This window comes from Carcharodon carcharias, chromosome 1 (genome assembly GCF_017639515.1).
Source record: "Carcharodon carcharias isolate sCarCar2 chromosome 1, sCarCar2.pri, whole genome shotgun sequence".
NCBI classification, from domain to species: Eukaryota; Metazoa; Chordata; class Chondrichthyes; order Lamniformes; family Lamnidae; genus Carcharodon; species Carcharodon carcharias.
The window spans coordinates 158,944,622-158,965,114 of record NC_054467.1 but is presented as its reverse complement, the minus strand read 5'-3'; the positions used below and the strand labels follow the sequence as shown (position 1 = coordinate 158,965,114).

At 44.1% G+C, this 20,493-nt stretch overlaps 1 protein-coding gene across 1 annotated transcript in view; it reads right to left on the bottom strand.

The window, feature by feature from the left end:
• tusc3 (tumor suppressor candidate 3) overlaps positions 1–20,493 on the bottom strand; it is a 741,583-nt gene that overhangs the window by 480,358 nt on the left and 240,732 nt on the right. The window contains exon 2 of the mRNA XM_041183092.1: positions 10,337–10,506. Within this exon, the coding sequence (XP_041039026.1) occupies positions 10,337–10,506 (170 nt within the window). The remainder of the gene's footprint in view (positions 1–10,336; positions 10,507–20,493) is intronic.

Below are 20,493 nucleotides of genomic sequence, written 5' to 3'. Positions count from 1 at the left end.
GGATAAAAGTGAGGTTATCCACTTTGGTAGCAAGAACAGGAAGGCAGATTATTATCTGAATGGCATAAATTGAGAGAGGAGAATGTGCAATGAGACTTGGGTGTCCCCGTACACCAGTCACTGAAGGTAAGCATGCAGGTGCAGCAGGTAGTAAAGAAGGCAAATGGCCTTCATAGCCAGACGATTCAAGTACAGGAGCAGGGATGTCTTGCTGCAATTATACAGGGACTTAGTGAGACCACACCTGGAATATTGTGTGCAGTTTTGATCCCTTTATCCAAGGAATGATGTTCTTGCTATAGAGGGAGTGCAGCGAAGTTTTACCAGACTGATTCCTGGGATGGTGGGACTGACATATGAGGAGAGATTGAGTCGGTTAGTATTATATTGGCTGGTGATCAGAAGAATGAGGGGGATCTCATAGAAACCTATAAAATTCTAACAGGATTAGACAGAGTAGATGCAGGAAGGATGTTCCCAATGGTGGGGGAGTCCAGAACCAGGGGTCACAGTCTGAGGATACGGGGTAGACAATTTAGGACTGAGGTGAGGAGAAATTTCTTCATCTACACATTGGTGAGCCTGTGGAATTTGCTGCCACAGAAAGTAGTTGAAGACAAAACATTGTATGTTTTCAAGAAGGAGTTAGATATAGCTCTTGGGGTGAAAGGGATCAAAGGATATGGGGAGAAAACGGGAGCAGGCTATTGAGTTGGATTATCAGCCATGATCATAATGAATGGCTGAGCAGGCTCAAAGGGCCAAATGGCCTATTCCCGCTCCTATTTTCTATGTTTCTACGTTTCTATGTTACCTGCAAGCTGCAGGGATGCCTTGTTCTTCTTCTGCTGTGGCCCTCACAGTCCACACTAGCACATCAGAACTAGAACATACAGATCAGGTTTGCAGTTGGCTTTTTAACCCATTTCTCATGTACTCCTGGAAGGGGAAAAACAAATATGTATTTCATCCAGAATCTGTCTTCTTTCAACTCAGGCCATTTCTACATTCTGAGATACAACTCAACAGGAGATGGTTCCTGCTGAGATGTGGCAACAGTCTCCATTATCTCTGCAACAACAGGAGATTAAAGTTTAGTTTATTGCAATGCATCTCTCCTTTTCAAGTGTCTCTGTTTAAAGTACGCCTTGACACTTTTTTTTGATTGACACGATTTTCCGTGTTCCTTCCGAATTAGTCGGTCAAGTATAATCCACAGGAATTTTTCAGAAAGTGGTGACTTTACATTCTCAGCCAGCTTTTGTTTGTATGTCTTTTTTTAAAAAAAACACATATATTCATTAAAAAGTTCAATACGCCGGGAAGTTATTTGGGGCTATGATCCGCTGTCATGATAGTGACAATTTCATGCCTCTGTGTTGCTTGCGTGGGCAGATTAGCTACAGGGCTGACTCCAAGCATGTCAATGTAGCAGTACCTGAATTGTCTCAGTTGTGGAAGAATGCTCACTTCATATAAGGTTTCTGTAATGCATGGCCGCTTTCCTCCCTCCCATCCCCAGATATGCTTGAGCACTACCATCACACTGTGCTGCCTTGCACCCCACACACCCCCACCCCTCACCCCAACTGCAGTGCAGCCCTTGCCCCTGACAGTGCGTCAGCCAGCTGGGAAAAAGTGACTTGCCTGCACCCTTGTCTGAATGCGCAGCACCTCTTCCTTAAAGTCAAACAGGCGACCCTCGCGAGCACTGCACTGTTAATGTGCACTCACCTCCACTTTTCCTTCGCAATTCAGCTTGCCAGGTGCACAGCTTTTAGATGCTGTTGTGAAACACGTTAGCGTGTAATCACACCAACGTGCCTGGTTGGTTCAGTGCGGGGGGATGATTCCAGCAAGCAGGCAAGATGATGAGATGCAAAAACATTGAAATTAGATTCTCTTCATTGGATAGCGGGAAAGGTGGACCACCATTGACCCGTGGAGTGGACGATTGTAAACTGGTTTCATGAAATTGTGAAACCAACTTTTGCCATTCTTGCCATATTGTCCACCCATACCAATGCCAACGGGGATGGAAAATTCCAGCATGTGACTTTGCCTGCCCTTTCCTTGGTTGTCACTTGCCTACACTGTAATTCTACTCTAAACATCTACTTTAGATTAGCTATGGAAAAGAGCAAAGAATAACCATGAGTAAAATTAATTAACTGGGGGATGGCTCACTTCAATGGGGTGAGAATGGATCTGGGCCCAGGTAAATTGGAATCAAAGATTGGTAGGCAAAACTGTAATTCAACAATGGGCTGTCTATAAAGAGACCATTCGGGCAGCATCGGGGTATATTTCCATGAGGGAGAAAGGTGGAACAAACAAAGCAGAGCAGCCTGGGTGACAAAAGAGATAGAGAGTAGGATGATGCGGAAAAAGGGGTACAAAGGGCAAATGTCAGGTTAATAATACAACTGAGAACCAGGCTAAATATAGAAAATTCAGAAAGGGAAGTGAAAAAGGAAATAGGAGCAGCTAAGAGAGAATATGAGGAGGGACTAGCAGCTAACATAAAAAAGGTATCCAAAAGTCAAATTGGCATATAAACAGTAAATGGGTGGGTGGTAAAAAGAGAAATACAGCTGTTTAAGAACGAAATAAGAGATTTATGCATGGAGGCAGAGGGCATGACCGAGGTACTAAATGAGTCCTTTGCATCTGTCTTTACCAAGGAATCATAAAAAGGAGGTAGGTGAGACACTGCATGGGTTAAAATTTGATAAAGAGTAGATATTAGATAAGTTTGGCTGTACTTAAAGTTGAAAGGAACAGATCAGATGCATCCAAGGATACTGAAAAGAGTAAGGCTAGAAATTGCAGAGGTACTAGCCTAAAATTTACAACCTTCCTTCGATGCAGGGGTGGTACCAAAGGATTGGAGAATTGCAAATATTACCTCCCCACTCAAAAAAGGTGTAAGCATAAGCCAGACAACCAAGGTCAGTCAGTTTAACCACGGTGATAGGAATGGCTTTGGAAGTGATAACCTAGGACAAAATTGACAGTCACTTGGGCAAATATGGATCAAATTAAGGAAAGCCTTAATTTCCTTTATTTGTGATGGGCAAATCATCTTAACTGATTTGATTGAGTTTTTTGATGAAGTAACCGAGATGGTTAAAGGGGGTAATGTGGTTAATGTGATGTATATGGATTTCCAAAGGCATTTGATAAAGTGCCAAGTAACAGGCCTGTCAACAAAGGTGAAGCTCATGGAAATAAAGGTATAGTGGCAGCAGGGATATGAAGCTGAATTTCTGACATGAAACAGAGAATATTGTTTTTTAGACTGGAGGAAGGATATAGTGGGGTTCCCCAGGAGTTGGAAATAGGACCATTGCTTTTCTTGATCTATATTAATGACCTAACCTTGGGTGTGCAGGATGCAATTTCAAAATTTGTGTATATCACAAAACTTGAAAGTATTGTGAACTTTGAGGAGTATACTGATAGACATTAAGAGGACATAGAAAGGCTGATGAAATGGGTGGACATGCGGCAGTTGAAATTTAATGCAAAGAAATGTGAAGTGATAGAATTGGTCAGAAGAGTGAGGAAAGGCAGTATAAAATAAAGTGGATGCTGGGCTATAGGGACCTGAAGGGATATGTGCACAAATCATTGAAGGTGGTCGGTCAGATTGAGAAAGTAATTAGTATAGCATATAGGATCCAGGGCTTTATAAATAGAGACAGAGAGCCGGATGTTTGTTAATGAGGTGGGAAGCTCGAGCTGGGAAATTTTCCAACTTGGCAGACCTGTCTCCATATGAATGGCCCTGGCACACACTGTTTTCAATCTGGGAAGCTGGGTCGAGATCTGTAGATCGGATGCACCACGAAGGTGGGTAAGTGTCGAAGTGGTCTGGTTAGAAGGCCCTCCTCAGTTCTCCGGGACTTCTTCCCAGTTGTATTAAAGACTGTTAGGCCCTCTAACCCTCACCCCTTACATCCCTTCACCCCTCACTCACTCCCTATTCCCCCCAAGCATTGCAAGCCATTTTCATGCCCCCAATGCCCTAACCCAGTCTATACTATGTACAGAACAACTGAATTATATAATAAAAGTGGCAATTCTTGAAATGCTCATTAAAAAAATGCATTCAAAAGATAACTGCTTTGAAGGAAATTGCTGCTCTTACGACCATATAAAAGTGCCGATCAGGCACTGCTAGTCATAGTTTCGTTAACAGGAGTTTTACCCCATTTCATATCTCCTAATATTGTCCAAATAGACATGGAGAGGGCATAGAGGTAGCATTGGGGGTGGCTTGAGGAGTGGGTGGGGACGGGGAGAGGGGGTGTGCGGGGTGAGGGTTCAAGGGCCTAACAGCCTTTAAAACAACAGGGTAAAGTCAGAGCATGTTGTTATGTTGGTTGTGACTGCCTAAGGAGTGACTGCAGGGACATAGATATGTCTGAGTAATAACTGGTTTGTTGGATTAACGTAACTATATAGACATACAAAACTACAGGTGTTACTCAGTCTAAGCCATGTGCTATGATGTAGCCATTAGTAAGCTGAACAGTTGATTTTTTTCTGCCTTTCTCTGTGTCTCCATATCTCTGGAGCTCTTTTGAGGGTTTTCAACTGTCTTACTGAAGTCTTCAGTTTTGGTGCATTTTTTCAGGTGAGGCTTGCAAAAATTTCTTTTTGGTAGTTGATTCTTGGAGATTTCGGGGTCCTTCACAGCTGCCAGTATGTTGTAAGATCTCATTTCTGCCACCATGTTATATGTTGGGAAGTGGCTAAGGAACGATTGCAGAGACACAACTATAACTATGTAACAATATAGAGACATACAAGACTATAGTGTTACTCAATCTAAGCCATGAGTTTCCTCCTTCTGCACTCTTAGTCATGTATCGCTCTTACATCAACATGTGGACTGTACTGTTTCTCCAGTCCCACACATTTACCCTTTCATCCCTGAACACCCTAATACCACACAGAGAACTGAGCTGGGCCTTCTAACCAGACCACCTCAGCACTCCCCCACCTCCATGGCCATAGCCAAACTGCTTCTGGGGTCAACAGGGCTGACTCAATCCTACCTCCACCCACTAGAGCAAAAATGTTGCATGCTGGGGTCACTTATTTTGAGATGGGTTTGCTGAGTCAGGAAATTTCCCAACTCGAGCTTCCCACCTCATTAGTGAAAATCCGGCCCATAGAGTATAAAAAGAAGTTACGATGAAACTTTATAAAATAATAGTTGAGTCTTAACTGGAGTATTGTGTCCAATTCTGGGCTTTAGGAAGGATGTGAAGGCATTGAAAAGGGTACAGAAAACATTTACAGAAATGATTCTGATGATGAGAGACTTCAGTTATGTAGATGGATTAGCAAAACCGGAACTGTTCTCCTCATGAAGAGAAGGTGAAAAGGAAATTTGATACAGCTGTTCAAAATCATGAGAGGCCTCACTCAGTAGATAGGGAGAAACTACTCCCATTGGTGAAAGGGTTGAGAACCAGAGGATGCCGATTTAAGGTGATCGGCAAAAGAACCAGAGGCAACATGAGGAAAAATAACTTCATGCAGCATGCGGTTAGAATCTGGAATACACTGCCTGAGAGTGTGGTGGAGGCAAATTCAATCTTTGCATTCAAAAGGCAATTGGCTAATTATTTAAAGACAAAAGATTCGCAGGGTTATAGGGAAAAAACAAGAGAGTGGGACTAACTGAGTTGCTCTTGCAGAAAGCCTGCATGGACAAGATAGAACAAATGGCTCCTTCTGCCCTGGAAACAATCTATGATTCAATGGCTTTTGGTTCTCACCTAGGATCCCCACTGACACTATGATACTCCTTGGAATGTGTGAGATATTTACTTGATAATGTTCTGGTGTTAACTTGGAATGCTGAATTATGTTTTCTTATTTGTATACGTACAACTATTGTGGTGTGCCCAGTTTATGAATGCCGCCACAGGGAGGCACTACATAGGGCTTGCTGATGGAAAGACAATGGCAAGGAAAGGTTTACATATTTGGCTCCCTTTTTCACAATATTAGTACAGTTAGCCAGAGGTGAGAGGTAGAAGCAAAAAGTGGCAAGCAGACTACTATGTAAGTTGGGTACCCTGTGGTCCCAGGCTAAATTACAGGTGACTCGGAGGAGGCTCCCAGACGCATGACAGGCAGGCCCACTGGTGTGTGGTTACACCCTGGTGTCCATGAAGCAGACCCCCAGCTATGGGTAAATAGCCTCACTGCCTTGTGGGTCTGAGGAGAGAAGAAGGCTAAGGGAGTAAACCCAGCCAGGTAATCTAGAGTGGAGTCCCACAGACATCAGTCATTTATCAGGCAGCTTTCTGGCAACTTTTGCAGAAGAGCTGGAAACAAACAGTACTAGTTTTATCCTTTCCTTTGGACAATCCAACAATGCCAAGGGGGGGTGGGGGAAGGGGGTGTCCTCATGCTTGAGCAGCTCAGGGTGTCCATATCAATTGCCCAGGCCTACACCCCAGAGAGGATACTCCAGCTTCATGGTTTACGTTTTCACAACACAGGAAGCAACAGTTACCGATTGTAAGTTCTCACTTGATTGTCATAGAGGATGAGCGCCAGGGGTTATTTCTGACAGTGGGAGAAATCATTGGGTCTCACTGGCTAGTTACCACCCGCCCCAAGCTGGGCAGCCCCAGTCAGTTAGGTGCTGTCCTGCCATGGCCTGCTTGCTTCAATGGGTGCTTGGAGCTTAGAGTCATCTCTTGACAGGCAGATTGCTAATCTATGCAACAGGCAAGGCAAGCTCAACAAAGAACACACTAGTTTTTCACATCACAAGCTGGAACATAAGGACCACATGTCCTGGCCTTACCAATGACCTTCTGTAGGTTGATGATACACATAATACAGCTGTGTTCAAGAAAGAATTTACAAGGCTCAAAGTGGACATTTCTGCACTGCAAGAAACTAGGCTCGCTTTTTCTTCTGGTACAGGAAAGTCCAAGAGGCGACATGTGAGCATGGAGTGGGTTTAATGGTTAAAAAAAAACATGCTACTTGTATGATTGAACCCTTCTGCAAAAGGTTCAGAGAGACGTATTACTCTTCATTTGTTAACAAGCTTGGGCCCAGTTAACCTCCTGTGCATCTATACACAGACACTCAACTCCACCCCAGATGTCAAGGACCAGTTCTATTAGACACTAGATGCTGACATCAGTAGGATTCCCAGCACTGAGGAACTGTATCTTCTAGGCGACTTCAATGCAAGGATGGGTCCCAACTACAAAACTTGGCCAAGGTGTACTGGGCACCAGGGAATTGGCAAGGTGAACAAAAATGGACAGAGGCTGCTGGAGCTATGCTGTTACCATGGAACGTGTGTTATGAACAGATACTTCCAAACTAAGCTGCAGCACAAGGTGTCCTGGAGACATCCAAGATCATGCCACTGGCACCAGCTAGAGCTTATCATCACCAGGCATACCACCCTCAACAGTGTCCTCATCACCTGTAACTATTACAGTACTGACTGTGACACTGACCATTTCCTGGCATATAGCAAGGTCAGGCTGCAGCCAGGAACAAAGGTCGTCCTCAGATCAACACTTGCCGTACCACTGGTCCAGAAAGGGACCATGAGTTCCTCAACATCCTCAAGTAGGCTCTTTCAGACAACAACGCCAAAGTGCAGTGTCAAACTGGGGTCAGCTGCGTTTCACCAACTATAACACTGCACTCACTGCGTACAGGAAAATAAATCACAGGAATGCTAACTGGTTTGAAGCTTTTGGACTAAAATGGAGTCTTTCTGCAACCAAGAGGAGAGCCCTCATGAATTACAAGTCCCCCGCAAACAAATGGCAAAGCTGCCAGAATTAGCAGCCTGCTCAACACTGCGGCACTCAATATTGATTGAAACTCTGCAACAGCATGCAATCTGCTGCTGAATCCAGGGATGCTAGAGAGGTTTATGAAGGAATTAAGAAAGCAACGGTCCAGTAGCAACCAAATCAGCTCCTTTGAAGAAAAACAAAGGGGTGATCTTCACTTAGACTTGTAAGCAGATGGGAAGGTAGGTGGAGCATTGCCTCAAACTCTATGCAACAGAGAACTTTGTCACTGAAGAAGCCCATTGCACCATTCCAGACTCTCCTGTCATGGAGGAGCTGGACAGTAAGCCCACCATAGTAGAGCTCAACAAGGCCATTGAACACCTTGCCTGTGGTAAAGCCCTGGGAAATGATTTATTCCACCTGACATCATCAAAAGTGGAAAATCAACACTGCTGCAGCATCTCCATGAGCTTCAGTGTCTCTGTGGGAAGGAAGGATCTATGCCTCAAGACATGAGTGACACAAACTTGGTTGTTAGAAGTAAGCTTCAGTACGTAATGCCAGTATGGCATCATCAGCAAACAGTAACTCACAGACTAGGACTTTACACACTTTGTTCTTGGCATGCAAGTTGAACAACTTGCCGTCAGCCCTCATTTGACATTTATATGAGTCGCTGAAAGTGTACAATAGCAGCATGGACAGGAATATGCCAAAGAGCATTAACGCCAGGACGCAGCCCTGCTTTACCCCACTACTGATCGTGAAAGCGTCTGGTGTTGCTCCAGTGTAACTAACAAAAGCATGTACGCTCTCGTGGAAAAAAGAAATGATGCCCAGGAATCCAGGATCCCAGCCTATTTTCAGGAGCAGTTTGAAGAATCCATCTCTGCTGACAAGATCAAAGACCTTAGTGCGGTCTAAGAAACAACGTAGAGTGGTCTGCGCTGTTCGCAGCACTTTAACTGTAACTGCCAAAGTGAGAACATCATGTTGACTGTCGATCTGCCAGAAGCCGCACTGAAGTTCAGGATAAGTGCATGAAGCCAGGATCAGCAATCTGGTCAGAGCAATGCAAGCAAAGACCTTTCCCACTGTACTTAACAAGGAAATGCCTCGGTGACTGCAGTCAACCTCGGACCAACACTATTCATTTCTGCCAGCTGTGGAAGGGATTGTCACTCGGCCTCTAAACCCACAACAGATGATGTTCAGTACAGAAGTGACATAAACCCCGAGTGCAGTCCATCATCTTCTGAGGCGGGCGGACGCATACATTGATAACTATTAAACATCATGTTTCATGGCTCTACTGCACATTCTCTCAACTTATAATAGGATGCCAGCATACTGCAGTTTATCTGCAGCACACTGTTAATGTTGACCTGGTCTGAATTTTTGATCCTTAGGATTCCCTCAGAAGAACGATAATTAGGTTTGTTTATTGAAACTGCCACATTATAAGGGAAAAAAGCCTTAACCCATGTGCTACTATGTAAACTTCTTGTTCAATACTCCAAATTTGTTGCATTAGAGTAGTACAATATTTACCACTATCACTCATTCACCTGAGGACACAAAGTTTGGAAAAAGCTCAAATCTATAATTGTACTTCTGGTTGTTTTACCACAGTTCAAGTGGTAATAGTACAAAATGTTAGTAGTTTATTGTATAGAAATTCTAATGTTAACACTGAGCTTGCTTTTAGAAAGATTTTGGCACTTCTTAGGCACCCTGCTAGATGAAGAGCATTGTAATGTTGGTGCATTTATCTCAGAAAGATGGAAGAGTGACAGTATTCCTATATTTGCACAATGAAAACTAGGCTGTGTTAAAATCCACAATCAGACTGCCTCTTCTGGATGAGTAAGAATATCACCGAATGAAGAACAGTGAGGATAAAGTTTTTAAAAGAGGCAATAAAGGAGAAAACCTAATATAAACAAATTAGTATAAGATATAATCTTGGGTTCAAGCCTCCACTGTATTCATCCTTTTCCAAGGAACTATAATTATTTCTGAATGAATCATAACCCTTATACAGGCATTTATACATTAAGCAGTAAGTTAATTAAAATTTATTAAATAAGAGTAAAATCTAAGTGTTCTTATGAGTAATGAATGGGTTATTTTGAATGCTGCTTCGTGCACTAAAAATGCTTAAATAGCATATATTAATACCAAGAAAGCTTGAGTTCTAATGAGAAAAATATTGTATTGATCTAGATTTTAAAATTTGACTAAATCACATTTGCCAGGGTAATCGTAATCATGTCATGGAGGTATATATGGAAACAATCGGCCTGTCTTCATTTTGTGCAGTAACATGGTACACTCCAATTATAAATTTTAAATGTTCATTTTCTGTATGATAAGCCTTTCAAATGTTATGCGGATAGTAAAGTGGAGTTACATAAAGATATCATAACACTGATTGAATACAGTGTATTTAAAGTTTGTACCTCACCCCCCAAAATTTTTCATCCTACCCAGTCATTTTTATGGTAGAAGATGTATCAATGTTTATTTCTTACCTGCAGACAGAACATTGTCTCTGGGGCTGAAGAGCAGTGAACATCACAATTACAGAGTAATTTCGAGGAGGGGCCTTCACAAACCTTCGGAATTTGTCACCATTCATTCGAATGACTGAACGTCTGGAGCTCCATTCCATTAGTTGCTCCACCTTTTCTGCCAGAAGGTTCTGAAGTACAAAAGAAAATAATGAGGATTAGACAGGAAAATCACACACATCAATTACATGACAGTCATAAAATACTCACTGTAGAATGTGCAACAATCAAAATGGTGAAGGAAGCAATTTAGTCAAAAGTCTATGAATATAATTGTTAAAAATAAATTCCAGAAAGCATCAAATATTTGCCCTCTAATCTACACGTTTTAAAATAGAGGTGTAGGGAAATAATCGTTAACTCCCTGCCTCATTATGTACTATGATAAGAGGCTTTAGAAGCACATAAACAGACCAGTGAAATGAACAGACATATGACAGATTAAACTGAATGCAGAGAAGTGTGAAGCGATACAATTTGGTAGCAAGAATGGGAAGAGGTAACGTAAATTGTTACAATTTTAAAGGGGGTGGAGAAACAGAGAGGCCTGGGGTCTACGTCACAAATCTTTGAAACTGGCAGAACAGGTTGAGAAAATTCCTGAAAATGCAAATGGAATCCTCGGCTTTAATGATAGAGGCATAGAGTACAATGTAAGAAAAAATTCATTCACAGGATGTGGGCTTCGCTGGCTGGGCCAGCATTTATTGCCCATCCCTAGTTGCCCTTGAGAAGGTGGTGGTGAGCTGCCTTCTTGAACCACTGCAATCCATGTGGTATAGCTACACCTACAGTACTGTTAGGAAGGGAGTTCCGAGGTTGTGACCCAGCGACAGTGAAGGAACAGCGATATATTTCCAAGTCAGGATGGTGAGTGGCTTGGAGGGGAACTTGCAGGTGGTGATATTCCCATCTATCTGCTGCCTTTGTCCTTCTAGACGGTAGTGGTCGTGAGTTTGGAAGGTGCTGTCAAAGGAGCCTTGGTGAATTCTTGCAGTGCATCTTGTAGATGGTACACTGGTACACTCTGCTGCTACGGTGTGTCGGTGGTGGAGGGAGTGAATGTTTGTGGATGTGGTGTCAATCAAGTGGGCTGCTTTATCCTGGACAGTGTCAAGCTTCTTGAGTGTTGAGGGAGCTGCACTCCTCCAGGCAAGTGGGGAGTATAACATCACACTCCTGACTTGTGCCTTACCGATGGTGGACAGGCCTTGGGGAGTCAGGAGGTGAGTTACCCGTCGTATTATTCCTAGCATCTGACCTGGTTCTTGTAGCCGCAGTATTTATATGGCTAGCCTAGTTCAGTTCCTGGTCAATGTTAACACCCAGGACGTTGATAGTGGGGGATTCAGTGATGGTAATGCCATTGAACATCAAGGGGTGATGGCTGGATTCTCTCCTATTGGAGATGGTCATTGTAAGAAGTTTTGCTGAATCTTCATAAAACACTGGTTAGGCATCAGCTGGAATATTCTGTTCAACTTTGGGCAATACTCGGAGCCAATGACAGCTCAACCCAGACTAGCCGGACAGAAGCTCCTGGCATCACTTGAGCCTGAAGAAAGTTGCATGTGAATGTATTTTGTCTTTTTATTTTAGTATTATTAAATCCTTCACTTTAGGACGGCTCTCAAGGCCTTGGAGAGAGTGCAGAAAATTTATTTTGTATTTGTTCATGGGGTGCGGGTGCCGCTGGCAAGGCCCATCCCTAATTATCCTTGAATTGAGTTGGCTATTTCAAAGGGCAGTTAAGTGCCAACCACATTGCTTTGGCTCTGGAATTACATGTAGGCCAAACCAGGTAAGGATGGCAGATTTCCTTCTCTGAAGGACATTAGTGAACCAATTTTTATAACAATCAACGATGGTTTCATGGTCATAATTACTGGGGCTGGTTTTCAATTCCAGATTCCTTTAATTACTTGAATTTATTAATGACTTAAGTATAAATTCAATCAGCTGCCATGGTGGGATATGAACTCATGTCCCCAACGCATTAGCCCGGGCCCCCTACCAGTCCAGTAACATTATCACTATGCCACCATCTCCCTTAATTATTAGAATGGTACCAAGGATGGGGGACTTCTGTTATGTGGAGAAGCTGGGGTTGTTCTCCTTAGAGTAGTGAAGTTTAATAGGAGTTTTGATAGAGGGGCAAAGCAACCGCTTGATTGGCATTCCATCCACCACCTTAAACATTCACTCCCTCCACTACCAACAAATACTGGCAGCAGTGTGTGGCATTTGATAGAGTAAATAAGAAGAAGCTATTTCGAGTGGCAGAAGGTCAGTAATCAGAGGTCACAGAATTAAGATGACCTGCAACAAAAAACAGACAACATGAGGGAAATTAACAGGCTGATTAGCCTGACCTCAGTCGTTGGTAAGATTTTAGAGTCCATTATTAAGGATGAGATTTCAGAATACTTGGAAGTGCATGGTAAAATCGGGCAAAGTCAGCATGGTTTCAACAAGGGGAGGTCATGCCTGACAAATCTGTTCGAATTCTTTGAGGAGGTAACGATTAGGTTAGACAAAAGAGAACCAATGTATGTTATCTACTTGGACTTCCAGAAGGCCTTTGACAAGGTGCCGCACAGGAGGCTGCTCAGTAGGATAAGAGCCCATGGTGTTAGAGGCAAGATACTAGCATGGATAGAAGATTAGCTGTCTGGCAGGAGGCAGAGAGTGGGGATAAGGGGGTCCTTCTCAGGATGGGTTGAGCTGTCATTGGCTCTGAGCATTGCCCAAAGTTGAACACAATATTCCAGCTGATGCCTAACCAGTGTTTTATGAAGATTCAGCAAAACTTCTTACATTGACCATCTCCAACAGGAGAGCATCCAGCCATCGCCCCTTGATGTTCAATGGCATTAACATCACTGAATCCCCCACTATCAACATCCTGGGTGTTAACATTGACCAGAAACTGAACCAGGCTAGCCATATAAATACTGTGGCTACAAGAACCAGGTCAGAACCGGATGACTAGTGGAATTCCTCAGGGGTCAGTGTTGGAACCACAACTTTTCACTTTATACATTAATGATCTAGATGAAGGAACTGAGGGCATCCTGGCTAAGTTTACAAAGATGATACAAAGATAAGTGGAGGAACAGGTCATATTGAGGAGGCGGGGAGGCTGCAGAAGGATTTGGACAGGTTAGGAGAATGGGCAAAGAAGTGGCAGATGGAATACAACGTGGGGAAGTGTGAGGTCATGCACTTTAGTAGGAAGAATAGAGGCATAGACTATTTTCTAAATGGGGAGAGAATTCAGAAATCTGGAGTGCAAAGGGACTTGGGAGTCTTAGTCCAGAATTCTCTTAAGGTTAACTTGCAGGTTGAGTCAGTAGTTAGGAAGGCAGATGCAATGTTGACATTTATTTCGAGAGGACTAGAATATAAAAGCAGGGATGTGCTGCTGAGGCTTTATAAGGCTCTGGTCAGACCACATTTAGAATATTGTGAGCAATTTTGGGCCCCGGATCTCAGGAAGGATGTGCTGGCCCTGGAGAGGGTCCAGAGGAGGTTCACGAGAATGATCCCAGGAATGAAAGGCTTAACATATGAGGAATGTTTCAGGACTCTGGGTCTATCCTCGATGGAGTTCAGAAGGATGAGGGGGGATCTGATTGAAACTTACAGAATACTGAAAGGCCTTGATAGAGTCGACGTAGGAGAGACCAGGACCCGAGGGCACAGCCTCAGAGTAAAGGGAAGACCTTTTAGAACAGAGATGAGGAGAAACTTCTTTAGCCAGAGAGTGGTGAGTCTATGGAATTCATTGCCACAGAAGGCTGTGGAGGCCAGGTCATTCAGTGTATTTAAGACTGAGATAGATAGGTTCTTGATTGGTAAGGGGATCAAAGGTTACGGGGAGAAGGCGGGAGAATGGGGTTGAGAAACTTACCAGCCATGATTGAATGGTGGAGCAGACTCAATGGGCCAAATGGCCTAATTTCTACTCCTATGTCTTGTTCTTTACACAGCAAGCTGTTGTGATCGGAAATGCACTGCCTGAGAGCCACGTATTCAAATTTGCTAATGACACAAATATAGGCGGCATTGCAAGAAGTGCAGATAGAAGCCAAATATTACAGAGATTTTGATAGATTAAATGAATGGGTAAAAGTGCAAGAAATGGTCTGCAACCAATTTGCAAATGTGAGGTCATCCATGTTGGACCTAAAAAGGATAAAACAGGGTACTTTCTAATGGTGAAATATAGAAACAACAGAGGTCCAAACAGACTTGGGGAGGTCCAGATATATAGATTGTTAAAATGCCATGAACAGGTACAAAAAATAATCAAAAACGCTAATGGATTTTTTTTTATTCATTAATGGGATGTGGGTGTCGCTAGCTAGGCCAGCATTTAATGCCCATCCCTAATTACCCTTGAGAAGGTAGTGGTGAGCTGCCTTCATGAACCACTGCAGTCCACATGTTGTAGGAACATCCACAGTGCTCTTAGGAAGGGTGTTCTAGGATTTTGACCCAGTGACAATGAAGAAACAGTGATATAGTTCCAAATCAGGACGGTGTGCGACTTGGAGGGGAACTTGCAGGTGGTGGTGTTCCCATACATCTGCTGTCCTTGTCCTTCTAAATGGTAGAGGTTGCAGGTTTGGAAGCAGCTGTCGAAGGGGCCTTGGTGAGTTGCTGCAATGCATCTCGCAAATGCCACACACTGCTGTCAGTGTTTGTTGGTAGTGGAGGGAATGAATGTTAAAGGTGGTGAATGGGGTGCCAATCAAGCGGGTTGCTTTGCACTGGATGGCGTTGTGCTTCTTGAGTGTTGCTGGAGCTGCAGACATCCAGGTAAGTGAAAAATATTCATCACACTCCTGCCTTGGGCCTTATAGATGGCTGACAGGCTTTGGAGAGTGTGAAAGTGAATTACCCTCTGCAGAATTCCCAGCTTCTGACCTGCTCTTGCAATATTTATATGGCTGGTTCAGTTCTGTTTCCAGCCAATTGTAGCCCCATGGAGGTTGATAGTGGAGGATTCAGCGATGTAATGCCTTCGAAATGTCATGGGGAGATGGTTTGATTCTCTCTTGCTGGAGATGGTCATTGCCTGGCACTTGTGTGCCATGAATGTTACTTGCCACTTATCAGCCCAAGCCTGAATATTGTCCAGGACTTGCTGCATATGGACGTGACTGCTTCACTGTCTGAGGAGTCATGAATGGAGTTGAACATTGTGTAATCATTCATGAACATCCCCACTTCTGACCTTATGATGGAGACTACCCTGAGAACTACCACAGCGATATCCTGGGACTGAGATGTTGAATGACCTCCTACAACCACAAACGCATTCCTTCATGCAAGGTATGACTCCAACCAGTGGAGAATACTGGCCTTTTGATTTAGAGGATAGAATACAAGAGGGCAGAAGTCATGCTTCAAGGGCTCTAAAAAGTGCAGGTTAGACCACGCCTGGGACACTGAGAGAGCTCTGGTCACATACCTAAGGAAAAATGTATTGGCCTTTGAGGGAGTGCAGTTTGGTATACTGCCCTGGTACCCGAACAATGGGTATATGGAGTTAGGTCACAGATCAGCCATGATCTCATCAACAAGCTCGAGGATCTAAATAAGAACATAAGGAAAAAGAGCAGGAATAGTCCATTTGGCCACTGAGCCTGCTCTGCCATTCAACAAGGTCATGGTTGATCTGATTGTGGCTTTAACTCCACTTTCCTACCTGCCCTCAATAACCCTTGACATACTTCTGTTTTTAAGTCCTTGTGAAAGGTGGAAATAGATTCAATAGCAACATTCCAAACAAGGATTGGATAAATACTTGAAGGGAAAATATTGAAACGATATGTGAAAAGAGGTTAGTGAGATTAATTGAGCCGACACAGGTACACAAACATGAACATACAAACATATGAATTACAAGAGGAATAGACCACTAGGCCACTAGACCCCTTGAGCCTCTTCTGCCATTCAATAAGATCATGGCTGATCTGATGGTAACCTCAAATCCACACTCCCATCTACCCCTGATAACTTTTACCCCCTTGCTTCTCAAGAATTTATCTAGCTCTGCTTGAAAATATTCAAAGATTCTGCTTCTACACCTTTTGAGGAACAGAGTTTCAAAGGCTCATGATCCTCTGCGAGAAAAAAATTTCATCTCTGTCTTCAAAGGGCAACCCCCTACTTTAAACAGTGACCCCTAGTTCTAGAATCTACCAATCAGAGTCAACTTGACAACCAATCAGCACTTTCTTCTCATGCAGTTGTTCCCCTTATATTTGTATTCTTGTGAATTGTCCTGATGAATGCAAGATGAAAAGCTTTGGCAACATCTCTTATTTTCAGCAGTACTCAAGTTCTGTACTACGAAATGACTAATTGTGTGAAAAGTCAAGTATACAAGTAATTTAGTGAGAATTCGAGTATTCCAGTTCCTTTATAAAGTTTGTCTAAGGTATGACTAGAATATCATTCTCCTAAATTCAGGGTTCCTTCACTGTCCATAAGCAGAACTTTATAAAATAAATTATTTGAATGCAGAATGAAGCTCTCTGCTTTGTTTAAAATACGATCGGTAGATTGGTTTTGCCTATTGGCTATGAAAATTAACAAGTTCTATTTCTATCACATCAAATTCATAGTTCACATTTGACCAAAACATAAGATAATTCCCCCTGCCTACCACCGCCCCACCCTGAACGCCCAATAACCCCAAGGTACAAACATATTTTGTAGTTTGATTGGAAGAGTTATGTGGAGTACCAGATAAATATTCATTAAATTGCGTACTTCTGCTTGTCATTGTTAACTCTGAAATTAGTATGTTACTGAGCACACCTGAGAGCAGTTAGCAATCTGATGTTAGAAGGGGTTTGCATTCAACATACCTGGCAGTGAGACCTAGGTGGCCAGGTATATAGATGCCACAAGCCTCTGCACCAAAGTGGAGAGAGTTCTTATTTAAAGTGGGAATTTTACTTGATAGTTTTGCAAACCAAACTCTGCTTGAGTTGAGGAAGGGGTCAGAAATCAGTCTTTGGGCTGAATTTAATTCCTACAATGCAGGACTCTGCAGCAGACCTGGCAGTGGGCGCAAATATGTAACGGAATAGATGCAGCTGATCAAACATAAGGCAGCTGGCCAATTAACATGATGATGGCCTGGGGTCCAGCCAATCCTGTCATGGGGTGGGGGGGGGGGGTGGCGGGAGAGAGGCGCTGATTTCAGCAACATCTAACAGAAGGCAGGCATTGGTACCATCTATAAATAGCTGGATAACCTGCATGAAGTGCTCCTTTAATCTATAGGCCCACTTGAGAAACAGTGCTTATGACCCCACTTGCTGCACGGGAAGACCACTCAACAGCTCTGGCTCAACTAAGAACACAAGCGGTGGTCCAGAAGGCTGCTGCCAACATGCCTGAGGGAAGACACAGGATGGCCCCACAGTTTAGTGATGCTTCCTTGCAGGTTCTCCTCCAGCTTGCATTGGAAAGGTGGGAGTTACTCTTCCCAAGGGACAGACCCTCCCATCTGACCAATGCCTGGACAGATAGCAGTGGAGGCCAGTTGTTATGGAGTCCAACAACACTCTTGGGTGCAATGCTGCAAGACGAGAAGGGGAGGAAGCACCTGGAGTTCCCTCCAGTTGCTCCTCCATCTCTGGTATGCAGGGAGATGCCATGGTGCATTGTGAGAGAGCAGTGACTGCCAGCTGCACCTGGCATCTCTTTCAGGGAACTTTTCATGCAGACAAGTGCTCCTCAACTTCTCTGCTAATGTACCCAGGACCTCCAGACCACCACCAAGGAGGGGTCCTGCAACTGTGTGGAAGCCCCCCAGTATGCCAGGGTCCTCCAGGCCTCAGGCAGCCAAAGATTGCCATAAAAGTCATCCCAGGCCATGAGGCGACCCAATCAGCAGCCTGTCTCCACTCAAGCTGCAAAAGTAGGGGTCACACCTCATATAAGCACTTGTAAGCACGTTAAGAAGAGCGCATTGATGCACCAGGGACTCACGATTGTCAAATGTTTGCACATGTTAAAGATTAATAGTTTCATTTCAATAAATTGCTTTCATGTTTTGGGACATGGATTGACAATGGAGTGAATGGTGGTTTATCAGATGGAAAGTATACCCTTGCACCTTCAGTTGCATGCCTGTGTGGGGGCAGGCAGAGTTTCTTATCCTCCTCAGATATGGCAATGCTGAGGCTGGGCACTAAATGATCGTGAGTAATAAGCAGCAAGAGATGTCAGCTCAACATGGAGATGAGGCTTTATCATACAGGCATTCCAAGGGCATCTAAGGTTGCAGGAAAGGGTGTGAATTAAAATCTCCTGAGCCTCCCTTGCATGTATCTCAATTGCTCTCGCTTCCAGAGCAGGGGGATAATCATGCTGTCCTGCCTGCTCTGCTCTTTCCTCCCCATTCTTCTCATCTGATGAGGAATGATACACACCTATATCCTCCTGATGTAAAGCTTCCCCCCTCTGCAGTGCTAGGTTGTGAAGAGCACAGCAGGTGACAATGATACAGGAAACCCTCGCTGAGACATGAGCAGTGCTCCACTGAATTGGTCTAGGTGATGGAATCTCACCTTTAGGAGGCCAATCTCCTGCTCGATTGTGGCTCGGGTCAACATGGCAGCGTTTTAATGTTCCTCGGTTTCAATGTGAGGGTTCCTCAGTGGAGCCAGCAACCATGTCTTGAGTGGGTAATCCTTGTTCCTCAAGGTCCATCCATGAAAATGCACAGCGATGGAACAACTCTAGTACTTACACTAGTGAAGTATACATGCGTCATGATGAACTGGGCATGTCCCTGTAGAGTCCACTTTTAGTGATTGCAGACCAGTTGAACATTGAATGAATGGAACCCATTCCTGTTTTTTAAGACTGAGTTTTGATGGCCACATAGGTACAATCGATTACAACTTGCACTTCAAATCCAGCAATGGCCAGAAGCTGATGGAACTCAGCCTGGCTGTCAGGGTCAGCCTGGTTGTGCATAAGCTCTCCAACCCATTTTAATAATACATTGGCTACCTCATTAATGCAGCAATGAGCTGCTGCCTGGGAGACCCAACACATATTCCTGGTGAATCCCTGGAAGGAGCCAAATATGTGGAAGTTCAAAACAATAGTGATCTTTCTCGCAGCTCACCCTGAAGCATTGTGCACTGTTAGGTGACAGCCTCCCTTGAGGCCATAGTATTTATTGGCGCTCCAACATCTGGAGGCATTTAGGCAAACCCAGAGAGGTTTGGGCCGCGGTTGGCCCATCTTGGTGTGGCATCTGCTGTTAGCAGGCTTCTGCGACTTGCCCAGTCAGAGGCTGGTCCTCTTGCTGCTGCAGTGGTGCCTTTAGCACCTAGTCCACCCTCCCTCTGCAACACTCTCCTTCACAGGGGTCCAGGAGGACTGGGTGGATAAAACACAGCCCTGTTGATATCCCCCTTTATCACGTGCAGCCCTTGGGAGAAAGTACTCCAGGGTCCCTGGTCTTCTCACTCCCTCTCAAACCTGCAGCAGTGAGCCTCTGATTTCCCTATTAAGAAGCTATGATTGCAATTGCAACACAAGAACGCAATAAATAGGAGCAGGGGTGGACCATAGGGCCTATCAAGATGCTCCGCCATTCAATATAATCATGGCTGATCCTGGGCTTCCACTCCATTTTCCTGCCCGTTCCCCATATCCCTTAATTCCCTGAGAGACCAAAAATCTGTCTATCCCAGCCTTAAACGATGGAGCATCCACAACCCTCTGGGGTAGCGAATTCCAAAGATTCACAACCCTTTGAGTGAAGTAATTTATCCTCATCTCAGTCCTAAGTGAACAGCCTCTTATCCTGAGGCTGTGACCCTGTGTTTTAGACTTCCCAGAAACCTCAACTCCTCACAGCTGATCCACTGGTTCTTGCCCTTCAGCCCTTAAGAGCTGACCCACTGGCTCTTGTCCTTCAATTAGAGGCCTCATGTCTCATTTTGGTAAAGCTTCCACTCCCCTTTCTTCCACTTATCCAAAGCATACTGAAGCCAGCTTTGAGAGGACCGACTTCCACGAGCATACTTGAAGCCTTGCCAACTTTAAGCAGTCGGGGCACTGACGACTGCGAT